The following is a 14,200-nucleotide window of genomic DNA, read 5'->3' as shown; positions in this document are numbered from 1 at the left end:
ACATATATATATATATATATATATATATATATATATATATATATATTATGATAAATGTAAACAAACTAATGTCTGTTTTAGAAGCGTTGAAATATGTATTGTGAGATGATAATTTATTTTCAAATACATAAACGCTGACAGAACAGCAGAAATTGGATAAAATATCCATAGAAATCAGAAAAATTTGTCAGCAACCAGCAATAAAACTTGAACTCACTTCCTTTTGATTATCAGCCAAGTGTTTATGAATTAAGCTAAATTTCCCATGGACAACTTAATTGGTAAAGCACTTGACTGGTACTCAGAGGAATGTGAGTTCAAGTATCATGGCTGATTGCTGACAAATTTTCCACTTTCTCTGGATATTTTATCCAATCTCTGCAGTTCTGTCAGTGTTCATGCATTTGAAAATCAATCATCTTATTTGTATCTCACTATTCTCATTTCAACATTTCTAAAATAAGCATTAGTTTGTTTACATCTATCATAATAACATTTAGCCATGCAGTGTTGTGCTCGGTAGCTTTATAAGTTCTAAAACTGCAGATTAATTTGTCAGTAGGCAGCTTAGCTTAATTGGTATAGCACTTGATTGGTAATCAATGAGATGTGAGTTTGAGTCTCATGGCTAGTTACCAATAAATTTTTCTGCTTTCTATCAATATTTCATCCAATCTCTACTGTTCTATCAGCGTTTCATCCAATCTCTGCTGTTCTATCAGTTTATATATATATATATATATATATATATATATATATATATATATATATATATAGTGTTTATATACATATAACTATGTATATGTGCACACACACACATAATATACAAAGTGGTTGCATGCAACATATAAGAAAAAATATCAGTGTCCTTACTGTATAAATTCATGGTTTTGACTCCTAACCTTCTCAATTGGCTTTGCAAACACAATTTTGACTTCATCCGATTCAGATAAAATATGAATCTGTAAAAAGCAAAATATATATATTTCATTGGATATTATAAAAAATGAGAAGAAAAAATATACATCCCATGTAAAAATCAGTCCTATCTCAGTAAACATTTAAGGATTGCTTATAATAATTTGGCTACCAGTATTTGGGTCTGATGAGACATGTGAAATGCAGTTCGGTTTACCAGGTAGAAACACCACTGATGCTATACTCTTGGCAACTGCAGGAGAAATACCTAGCCAAAGATAAGCCCCTATACTTGGCTTTTGTTGATTTGGAGAAAACCTTTGACAGGGTCCTCAATCCCTTATCTGGTGGCTGATGCAGAAATTGGGGATTGATAAGTGGTTAATAAGAGCTGTACAGGCTTTGTACAGGGATGCCGTTAGTAAGGTAAGGGTCGACAATAAGTATAGTGAATAATTCCAGGTAGAAGTAAGGGTTCATCAAGGATCAGCCCTCAGCCCTTCTTATCATAGTCTCCCAGGCAATAATAGGCTGCTCCTGGGAACTCCTCTATGCTGATGACCTTGCTCTAATAGTGGAATCACTACCAGAACTAGAGAAGAAATTTCAGGTGTTGAAGCAAGGTTTATAAATGAAGGGCCTTAGAGTCAATGTGGCAAAAACCAAAGTCCTAGTAAGTAGGAAGGTGAACACATCACAAAACCCTTTAGGTAGATGGTCCTGCTCGATCTGTAGAAAAAGTGTAGGTAGAAACTCCATAAAATGTACCCAGTGTAATCTATGGACACATAAGAGGTGCAGCAACATCAAAAGAAGATTTACTGAGAAGATAGCTTTTGTGTGCGGCAGATGCACATGGGCAATAAACACCACAGATGCTTAGAAAACTGATTCCATCACATACCAGAGGGAGAAACTAGAAGTAGTTGATAGCTTCCACTACCTAGGTAACCAAGTCTGCTGTGAGGTTGGATGCGCAGAGAGTGTTGCTACCAGAATAAGAATAGCCTGGGCAAAATTCAGAAAGCTCCTACCTCTACTGGTGACAAAGGCCTCTCGCTCAGAGTAAAAAGGTAGATTGCATGATGCCTGTGTGCAAACTTCCATGCTACACAGCACTGAAACATAGGCCATGACTACTGAAGACATGCATAGGCTTGAAAGAAATGAAGCTAGTATGCTTCGCTGAATGTGTAATGTCAGTGTGCACACACAACAGAGTGTAAGCAACCTGAGAGAAATGTTGGATATAAGAAGCATGAGATGTAGTGTTCAAGAGAGATGGCTGTACTGGTATGGTCATGTGCTACATATGGATGAGGAGAGCTGTGTGAAGAAGTGTCACTCTCTAACAGTGGAAGGAACAGTGATGAAGCATGATTTTCAAAAGTTGGGCCTCACAGAGGCATTGACAAAAGACCAAGATCTCTGGAGATATGCCGTGATTGAGAAGTCCTGGCAAGGAAAGTGAGATCACAGACATAGCCTACACCAGTGTCGCATAACAAGCCCATTTAAAAAGTACCTTTGAATTGTTGGACAACATGCTGTGCTTGAGGAGACCTACTGAGTCAAATAGATCAAAATCAAATCAAATCACAATCAAATGGAAATTGTAGTTGTGGCCGATAGCAGTGCTGGTGGAATGCAATAAGCACCATGTGTGGGTTGCTGCCAGATCCGCTTGACTGGCTCCTCATGCCAGTGGCACATAAAATGCACGATCTGAACATGGCCAATGCCAGTGCCATGAGACTGACTCCTGCACCTGTGATATGTAAAAAGCACCCTCTACACTCTCAGAGTGGTTGGCGTTAGGAAGAGCATCCAGTTGTAGAAACATTGCCAGATCTGATTGGAGCCTGGTGCAGCCTCCAGGCTTGCCAGTTCCCAGTCAAACTGCCCAACCAATGCCAGCACAAAAAATGGATGTTACACAACAATGATGATGATGATAATACTAATTACTTCTCTTCGTTTCTGCACCTCTACATGTTTCTGCAGCAATTAACTAATGCACACTGCAAAATATGCATTTTTTACGTGCATTTATTATTATTATTTTTACTATGTCTGTACTTATGTATATATAACAGAGAGAGAAAGAATTTCACTAAGCATCTGCTACAGGAGTTTAATTTAATTGCCTTCTCAACTTACTATTGTTTACTTAATTTCAATTCTAATTTCAATAATATATATTCTGCATTTACATTTTGTGTTCTCATTTTGTGTTCACATTTTTGAAACACATGTTTAGCTTGGTGAAGACAACCTAATGTGCTCTCATGTCTATGGCTTATTAATTTGTGATGTCAATAACTGGTATATGTGATTATGATACCCATTTGGATTCCATATCCCTACCACCATAATTTGGAAACTTATATATATATATATATATATATATATATATATATATATATATATATATATATATGCATGTATATATACATACATATGTATATACTTACATACATATGTATTTACATGCATACATACATACATACATACATATATATATACACACACACATATGCACACACATATATACATACATAACATACATACATTCATATATATATACTAGCAAACACACCCATCCTTTGGACGGTTTAAGTCACTTAGCTGGTATTTTTTCACCAAATAATTGAACTACCATTATGTTTTATGAGTAGCATGGCAATCTATGTTTCCGATAACCTCAGAACAGAAAATCAAATTGAAGGCTGGTTTTTGTGGAGGCCATTGCACTTTAATGATCATATAACATATATGTTTGCAAGTGGTGCAAAGTAGAGCTATTAGAGTGCTTTGGGAGTAGATTATGAATAATAATAAAAAAATATAGTTGTTTTACATGAAAGCGAAATTTCTAGTTAGAAACAACCACATAAATAGAGTAATGAAATTGAAGGAAGTCGTTGAAACTTCCCCTCTGCAAATTTTTTTTTATCAACAGCAAAGGGAGCTATTTTTTCAGAGAGATAAGCTAACAAAGCCCCTTTACTCTGTCTTCCCACATAGCCTGCACATAAACTAACAATGAGTGCTGCATAAAGTTAAATTGATATGGAGCTTTCTGAAAGATGTGTGTAGCTTTCGTTAGTGGAAGCAGACCTATTATTTAAAGGCTGATTCTATGGAATGAATCATATGTGATTGTGTAAAAAAGGTCAGAACAACGATTCTAAAATGTATTTGAAACAATGGACAACTGTCAAAATATCATAATGGATGGGTAAATAAGTATCCTTAAATTGAAACAACATATTGGTAAGTAAACAAAGGTAGCAACAAATAGAAGTGAGGGAAAGGAACATCACCTTTCATGTAACTCAGAATAGGTAGCGGTAAGCTTGCTCAAGTTTAACACAGTTTACATGTGGAGATTAAGATTGTTTAGTTTTAGATATTCATCACATATAGTGGTCCTAGTCAGTTTAATTACCGTGGAGGTGAACAGTTGGAATAAATAAATAGACAAAATTCTTTCACTTTTAGAAAAAGATTAAAAAGGTATGGAAGATCCTACATACAAAAAACTATGTCCATTTAGGTCCATATACACGGAAGCTCTGGGCAAAATGTTCAGTGCATGACTATCTGGGACATAAATAACATGTGTGTAATGTTTGGTGAAAATCGGTTGAGAAGTGTGGAATGTATGCATTCAGTGTTCCTAGTCAATTTAAGTATGGCTGCTGGTGGACAGTAGAAATAAATAGTCAAAATCCTTTCACTTTTATGAAAAGATAAAAAACAGTATGGAAGATCCTACATACAAAAAACTATTACCATTTACGTCCATTTATGCTGGAGCGCTGGGCACCATGTTATAATGCATGGCCATCCTTAGGACATAAGTAATGTGTGTGTAAAGTTTGGTGAAACTTCGTTGAGAACTGTGGAAATGTATGTGTTAATCATTATGCATGCACATACTGTGATTTATATATACATATATATACATACACACACACACACACACACACATATATATATATATATATATGTATATAGTTAGAATTTGACAGAAAAACAAAAGACAAAGATAGGTGTATAAACAACAAGCAGTAATTACAATACAAGTGTATTAGTTTGACATTCGGGAAGGTAAGAAAGTCTTTTACATTTCAAGCCTGTGCTCTTCAACAAAGAGGAACACACACACACACACACACATACACACACACACACAAACATGCATATTGTTGCAATTGAGAAGACCTGGCAAATAAAGTGAGATCACAGCTGTGGCTGATACCTGTGTCACATAACCAGCCCATTTAAAAGTACCCTTGAATTGCTGACCAACACTCTGTGCTTGAGAAGACCTGTTGCGTCAAGTGAGATCATAGTTATGCCTGATGCTAGTGCTGCCTGACTAGTACCCATGCTGGTGGCACATAATAAGTACCCTTTGAGCAGAGATCGATGCCAGTGCTGCCTGACTGGCTCCCATACCAGTGGCACAAAGAAAGCACCTTCCAAACATGGTTGAAGTCAGTGCCTCCTTACAGGCTCTTGTGCCAGTAGCACATAAAAAGCACTATAGGAATCGTGGTTGATGCCAGTCCCACCTGACAGGGTCCTGTCCTGATGGCACATAAAAAGCATTCACTACACTCTCAGACTGATTGGTGTTAGGAAGGGCATCCAGCTGTAGAAACTTTGCCAGATCAGATTGGAGTCTGGTACAGCCTACTGGCTTGCCAGCCCTCAATCAAACCACCCAACCCATGCCAGTATGGAAAAAGGACGTTAAATGATGATGATGAGGATGATGATGATGATGATATATGTATATATATAATTAAATGCACAACCAAAAGAGCTACTAATAATTTCATGCTATTATGATACTTGAACAGCTATATTTATATAATACATCATGTATCTTAAAGTAACCTTTCAGACTCAGTTTATGTGTTATATATACATTTTTAAAAAACAAGGAACAAGGATGCTGGACAGTAAGAAAATAAGTAAAAAATAGGAAAAACCATGAAGAAGGTAAATGCAAAAAATAGAACAAGAAAAAAGAAACGAAATCTTGAACTAAGATCCTCATCCTCCCTGATTGCAGAAAGCTCATTAATTACAACTGGTTTACAATAAAAAAAAACCAGAATATATGGCAAAGTCTGTGAGATAGCAACTCAATCCAGAGCACATGGTAAAAGAAACCTGTCTGTGTGTTTACACCTGTTAAAAATTTCAGATCTCAAATTAAGCAGTGTACTGGAATTTCTGGATCGAAGAAGAATATGTGATCGTTCTGCTACACATTAGTTGCATTTCTTAGATCCAGTAACATATGATTTGGATTCTGCACTATTCTCCACTTAATTGTATGTGGTGTGAAGCTGCTCTTCAAATTCCATACATAGTTAGCCAACTTAGCTGCATTACTTTTATCAATGTACTGGAAAGAACATAGATGGTTTACACAATGTCTCTTGAATTCTCCCTCACATAACCTGATGTAATTCTTTTCAATTGATTTGTCTTGGAGCTTAGCTGTAACTTTTGTCTCGTATATGACAGAGTTTATCATACACACCCGATCAAGTAGGCAAGCTTCAGGATCTTGACAGTTACAACTGGGATGGATCTCTTGGTAATTTTTGCAAGTTGTAATATTCTTAATATTGGGGCAGCAGCTGTATGACATTTTTATTGAGCATTTGTTAAAAATTTGCCTATATTTATGATTTATTGGAAAATGTTTATCTAAAAGGGACAGTTTATCCCTTAATGATAGTCATTAAGGGAGAGAGGAGGGGCAAACTAAATTATTTTCCTAGGTCTATTTTTACAATTCATATTTTTGCCTAAGGAGTTGTAATATATCTTATTTTTATAACCGCTGTTAGCTAGGGCATTATTATAGTAGGGGACTGCCTTAACAGATATTTATTTAGAAGATAGATTTGATATCCTATTACCAATATTCGCTATCAGATTTTAAAGACTATAGAAAAGTGACAAGACAGTTTATGTATTTATGAGAGTTTCTCATTTGGCATATGATACAAGTTATAAGAGCGGGGATTTAAATCTAGGGAAACATCTTTTTAAAAAAAATCAACTTTAGACAGATTAGTAGTAATAGTGATTTTGAGGCCTAAATGACTAAAGGTATCAATGAGGCCCAAATGCTGCTGGCTAAAGAGCTAGAAATATTTCTGGGAATCCAACAGGAGGCAGCGCTGGTCAGATATAGTGTTTTTACACATTTTTTCCACCATAAGAGAGAAGTTTTTCTCCATGTTAAGTGCCATGAATTTTCCTTTAGAAGTTGAAATAAGTCACAAACATATTTTAACTAACCTAAAGTTCCCTCCCTCCCATCCATCCATCCATCCATCCATCCATCCATCCATCCATCCATCCATCCATCCATCCATCCATCCATCCATCCATCCATCCATCCATACATACATACATACATACATACATGCACACATACATACATACATGCACACATACATACATTTGGTTGTCCAGAAATTCTAAATCTTTTAACTCTTTATAGAACACACCTGAAACGTAACACAGTTAAAACTTTGGCGTTGCTTTAAGTAGTAGTGCACCTCTTCTTTGTTTCTGACTAAAAATAGATTTATCTTTCATTTTGGTTACTCTTTATTGACATTTGAAATGAATAACTAAAAATTTCATATTCGCATCGTAATGCTTTTCTTTCTTTAAAAAGAAGAAAATGCTGCAAAGACTTGCAAAAACATTTGTGAAGTTTATGGCGATGATGCTGTAAGTGAATCAACTATTCAAAGATGATTTGGAAAATTTTAAGCTGGAAAGTTTAGCTTGGAAAATGACAGTCGCAGTAGATGACCTTAATAACTGGATGAAGATGTTTTGAAAGCAAAAATTGAAGTAAACTCAAATATCATGACTAGAGAACTTGCACAGGAGTTGAAAGTTCTAAAAGTACAGCTCATAAACACCCAGTGAAGCTAGGATAGATTTCTTGCTGATGATGAATGTATGGGTCCCTCACAAACTGTCAGAAAAGAATTGCTTGAACCAATATTCCATTTGTGATATGCTTTTGAAACGGAATGAAAGCATGCCTTTGTGAAACAACTTGTGACTGAGGATGAAAAACGGATTGTGTATGAAAACATTGTTTGAAAAAGTTCCTGGAGTTTGTGTAAGGATCTTCCAAAACAACAACGAAAGATGAATATCCATGCCAAAAAAGCTATGCCTTATGTTTGGTAGGATCATAAAAGCATTATTTATTATGAGCTTCTCCCACAAAACCAGACCATTTATTCTGATGTGTACTGTTGTCAGCTGGCTAATTTGAACCAAAAAATCAGAGAATTGAGGCTGGAGATTGCCAACAAGAAAGGGTTAGGGTTCTAACAAAACAATGCTTGACCACATATTATCCATTCAAAGTTACATGTAACATGGAAGATGTGTGTGTGACCGGCTATTTACTTGATTCCACATAAAATCAATACTTTTCATCTAATTTCGTTCATGCTCTGCAAATACATCACTTATGTTCCACAGATGGTTCTGCACTCTTTAGGTTTTTCACTTATGGAGTAATATGGAGTAATGGGGCTCCTAAAGAATGGCTCAGAAAAAACCTCCATTTCTGTTATAGGTGACTATTGTGGACAAGGAAGGTAACTCTTTACGAAGTAGTTTTCACAAATTGATTTCTCCTTTACATTTGTTTTCCCCCCACTTTTTCAGTTGACAATCGGTGGGTCGTACCCCACAACAAAACATTTCAGGCACACATCAACGTAGAATTCTGAATTTCTGGCAAATCCATATGTTACGTATGCAAGTACATCACCAAAGGATCAGACAAAGCTGTTTTTCAAATAAAATCTACATGATCAGCAGATTTTACAAATGATGAAGTGACTCTTTTCGAAACTGGATGCTACATATCCACAATGAAGCCATATGGAGAACCTTAGGATTCCCAATTCACGAATGATACTCTCCTATGATTCATCTCAGAGTTCATTTGGAAAATAAGCAGTGAATTTACTTCACAGAAGACAACTTCATTCAAGAAGCAGCCATACCACCAAAGTCCAATCTCACAGCCTTCTTTCACCTTTGCAAAGTCAACCCCGTCTCAAAGTCTATTTTGTATGCTGAAGTTCCACATTATTATACATGGAATCAATCATCTTCCTAGTGGCAATGATGAAAACAAAGCCAGCCTTTGCAGTTGGTTCCAGCTGTGTACAAAGGTGACACAATTGGACGTCTGTGGCTTATATAGGTAGCTCTTACTTCATGTCATTAAGGGACCAACCTCTTTCGACAACCTTCGCACAGTGGATGGCCACTTATGCAGCACTTTTAATGATGCCTGCTCCAAACGGTGACTGTTGGATACAGATGATCAATATGATAATGCAATCAAAGAAGCCTCTCTATGTCGTTCTTTGCACAAGCTCCTACACCTTTTTGCAATAATGCTGGTTTTTTAGCAACCTAACAGACACACATTCAATTTGGAATAAATACAAAGACATAATGTACCATGACATTTTGCTGCAGACTTGCCAAATAACATGTGGCATTGACACTCCCACTACCCTTGCCATTTACAACAGAGGGCTTCTTCTCTTGGAAGACTTGGTTATAGCAACTGGAGGTCAACATTTGGACGCTTATTCTCTCAACACTCCAGACAGAAATGAAGATGCCTGTCCCAATCTCCATATTCTCAGAGAAACATTCTACAACATCCACAAACTCAAACAGTACATTGCTAACAACGAGCCCCCTCTGAAATCCAATCAAGCCGACATATACAATTTTGTCCTTAGAAACATCTACACACACACTGGTGGTATCATCTTGTTAGACGCACCTGATGGAACTGGAAAAACATACCTCTTGAACCTTCTTTTTGTGAAGTTGCGGCATAATGGTGACCTTGCTATTGCTGTTGCCTCCTCAGGAATAGCCTCAACTCTTTTTGACAGCAGACAGACAGCACACTCTACCTTCAAATTGCCTTTCCATGTAGCACATCAAAACAACCCAACGTGCCACATAATGCATTCCTTAGATGAAGCGACAATTTTGAAAAAGTGCAAACTCATTGTTTGAGATGAAGCAGCGATGTCCCATAAATGTTCTCTGCAATTTCTTGATACCACAATGACAGACTTTAGATCGAACAACAACATCCTTAGAGGTACAACTCTACTTCTTGTAGGAGATTTTCAACAAACTCTACATATTATACCCAAAGGAAGACCTGCTGATGAACTTAATGTCTGCCTTAAAAAATCGCTCCTTTGATCAGATGTCGAATCAAAACAACTCACCATCAACATTAGATCATTTCTACAAACTGGACAGTCTACAACCCAGTTTTCGGAAATGCTCCTAAAATTGGCAATGGACAAATTACGTCCAATAACAACAGATACATTGACACTACCACCATTGGCCACACTGTCTCCTGCCCTGATGATTTATGTTCTATTGTTTACCCATATCTTAAAACAGAATACATAAATCCACATTGGCTTCAGAACTGGGCTGTTCTTGCACCTACAAATGCAGCTGCCAACATGCTTAAATATGACTTACTCAGTCAGCTACCTTCTTAAGAATGTCATTACAGATCAATTGACACCGTTACCGACTTCCTCCCCATGAACTTCACTTAAAAGTTGGTTGCCCTGTCATCCTCCTACACAATCTAAATGCACCCATACTATGCAATGGAACTTGCCTTGTAGTCAAATAAATGATGGACCACATCATTGAAACCCAAATTATCACAGGACATGGCAAAAACAATACCGTTTACATTCGGAAATTCTGCTAACCCCCAACAGACTGCTCCTACACTATGCAGAGACTTCACTTCTCTCTCAAACTCAGCTTCACTATGACAATTTATAAAGCACAAGGTCAGTTGCTGAAAGTTGACAGATTGGACCTTCAAACGTTATGCTTTTCATATGGACAGTTCTATGTCGGCTGTTCCAGAGTTGGCCATCCAGACAACTTATTCATCTATACTCCAGAAGAAAAATCTCATCTACAAAGCAGCCCTACAGTAGTTATTCCACTACTGCAATCTTCACATCAACACCAAACTGTAGCTGTTATCAATCAGATTTCCTGCAAGCATTTCATTGATATTTTGCTTCACTTCCCTGATTACTGTTAACAGTACATTACCTTCAATGACCCTTCTTACTTCACACACACTGTTCACTCATAAGCATGCTCTGACATTTGTACATGCCATTATTCTAAAAAAATTTATTCATTACCTAAGTTGCTTAATACCATATCATAAACTGCTAACAAAAATGGTAATTATACATTTTACATTTATCAACTTGAAACAACTCCTAATTGCGGGCTAATTTAACTTAAACCATCCACAGGAGTGCACCATTATAATAAATCACACTGTCCAAAGGACAGGTGCATTTGCTAGTATATATATATATATATATATTATTCAAAGAAATTCCGACTCTGTTTTTTATGCTTTATTTATATTCTTTATAATATTAATGTAGAATATAGAATATATAGTATGAATAATATATATAGTAAAATGAAATGACGTATTGATTGTCTTATTGAATAGATGAAATATTGAATATAAAATATTAAGGGGCTAGTATACTTTCTTCAATTAAAGCAGTCTTCAATGTTCCAGGTTGTGACAGGAGTCACAAGATTCAGTTGAATTAAGTGTTTAAATTGAAGCACCAAGTAAGTTCAGTATCTATTATAGGATAGGATCCCAATGCCTGTTAGTAGGTTGGTGTTTAGCTCAAAATGTTAAATACAAATGTACAATAATGACAGAAACTAATAACTTCATTTACATTGGGTAGTCTGTAGATATGAAGAAGCACCTAAATAACCATTTTTCATCTTTTAGACTTAGACACAAAGCTAATGGTACCTCATTTTCTATGAAAATCTAGGAACATAAGGATAGCAATAGGAGATAGTCTGCAGAGCTCAGCCATACAAAGATAGTCGATATGGATGTGAACTACGTTGTATGGAAATTTACGAAATTTTTAAATATAGAGATAAGTGAAACCTAATTAATAGTAAATTAGACCTTGCTGTTGATGATGGTGAATATTAGTGGTTGAAAGTTAACATAGGCAAAAAAAAATAAAAAAAAATAAAACCCTAATAATAATTTAACATTACTGAAAAGGTAGTGGGTAGCGAACTTCTTCACTACTTCAGGGAGTGACGACCCTGCCTGACATGAGTTCCGGGCTCAGCTGGCTCTGGCTGACAGTACCCGGTATGGGCCCCTATCCAGGGTTGCGGAAAGGAGACAACCTTCAATGAAATCCAGAGTGGAGCCCCGAAGGCGGTCTAGTGTTCGATTCAACACTCTTCCGGCAGCTCCTGCAACCAAGCTGGTACCAAACGTAATGCACTGCACTCCACTGGACTACATCAGCAAGGTCGAGAGAGGAAACCTGACGATTGGGCTACCCAGGACTTTCTTATCTATAGCCCAGGCCTGTGCAAAACTGGAGAGGACACTTCAGTGCTGCTGTAAAAAGCTGCAGAAACAACACGGGAAGTAAGTTACGAGTGATAAGTCCATTCAGATTGGCGTAAAATATGGACGCTACGGGTTACCTCTGCCGGTGGGAGGGACTTCCATGTCCTATTGGTTAGCTACTGCCCACCTCAAGCTGGGCAGCCCCCAGTTAATAAGGTGCTGACCCGCCACAAGCCGCCTGTTCCATTGGGTGCTTGGAGCTAAGAGTACAACTTGAAAAGCGGCCTGCAACCTCTGCACCAGGCAAGCAACTAAAATTCAAGAAAACACCAGCTCTGCAGTTGGCAAGCTGGAATGTCAGGACCATGTGTCCTGGAATATCTGACGATCTTCTCAGTATTGAAGACACAAGGAAAACGGCCATCATTGACCGTGAACTAAAGAGGCTCAACATAGATATTGCTGGGCTGCAGGAGACAAGACTTCCCTCAAACGGCAGACTCAAAGAGCAGGACTTCACCTTCTTTTGGCAGGGAAGAGATCCAGAAGAACCTCGTCAACATGGCATTGGCTTTGCAGTGAGAAACTCACTACTCTCCTCAACAGAACCACCATCGGGAGGCACTGAGCATATCCTCTCACTGCGCCTCTCGACTTCTTCTGGCTCAGTACATCTACTCAGCATCTATGCTCCCACTCTCTACAGCTCAGAGGAGACCAAGGACCAGTTCTACAAAGATCTCAACTGTGTCCTAGAAAATATACCAACGACTGAAAATATCTACCTTCTAGGGGATTTTAACGCTCACGTGGGATCTGACCATGATTCGTGGCCCATTTGTGTTGGACACTTTGGTATTGGCAACATGAATGACAATGGTCAGAGACTACTCGAATTCTGCACATATCACAACCTGTGCATCACAAACACATTCTTTACCAACAAGCCATCCCACAAGGCATCCTGGAGACATTCAAGATCTCACCACTGGCATCAGCTGGATCTCATCATTACACGGAGATCCTTTCTGAATTCTACTCTATTGACCCGCAGTTACCACAGTGCGGATTGTGACACAGACCACTCACTAATTAGAAGCAGGGTGAGGATTCTCCCTAAAAAAGTCCATCGCTCCAAGAAAGTGGGCCGACCAAGCATCAACACCGCCAGAACCTCGGACCCTACACTGCGAAAATGTTTTGCTGCTTCTATCAAGGTTGCCCTCAGTAGCTGCCCAACCTCCTCTGCTGAAAGTAGGTGGGACTATATCAGGGAAGCCTTGTATACGACATCATTGGATACTTTCGGCATGAGAGAAAGGCAAAACCCAGATTGGTTCAATGCTGGGCTCTCAGAGCTGGAGCCAGTTATCGAAGCAAAGCGTGCAGCTCTGGTGCAATACAAGAGTGACTCTTCTACAAAGTCACTCGAAGAACTCAGAAAGGCACGAAATAAAACCCAACTGACAGCCAGACACTGTGCAAATAGGTATTGGCAGGAAATCTGTCAGAGTATCCAGTCAGCTGCTGACAGGGGCGACACCCGTGGGATGTATGCCGGTTTGAAGAAGGCCCTCGGTCCATCCGCAACCAAGTCAGCCCCTCTGAAATCAACTACTGGAGATCTGATCAGAGATCAAGGCAAGCAAATGGATAGATGGGTGGAGCACTACCAGGATCTCTACTCACGGGAGACCACAGTGGCTGAGGCTGCAGTCGAGTGTGTCAAGATCTTGCCAGTCATGTGCGAAC

The 14,200-nt window shown here is 38.1% G+C and overlaps 1 protein-coding gene across 2 annotated transcripts in view; it reads right to left on the bottom strand.

Moving 5' to 3' along the window:
- The window catches only part of LOC115232682, a 65,931-nt gene that overhangs the window by 36,313 nt on the left and 15,418 nt on the right, over positions 1-14,200 (bottom strand). For both annotated transcript variants that reach the window (XM_036514998.1, XM_029802702.2), the window contains exon 4: positions 874-962. In XM_036514998.1, coding sequence (XP_036370891.1) covers positions 874-962 — 89 coding nt within the window. The remainder of the gene's footprint in view (positions 1-873; positions 963-14,200) is intronic.

Source organism: Octopus sinensis, linkage group LG2, assembly GCF_006345805.1.
Source record: "Octopus sinensis linkage group LG2, ASM634580v1, whole genome shotgun sequence".
NCBI lineage: Eukaryota > Metazoa > Mollusca > Cephalopoda > Octopoda > Octopodidae > Octopus > Octopus sinensis.
This window is presented reverse-complemented; position numbering and strand designations above follow the sequence as displayed.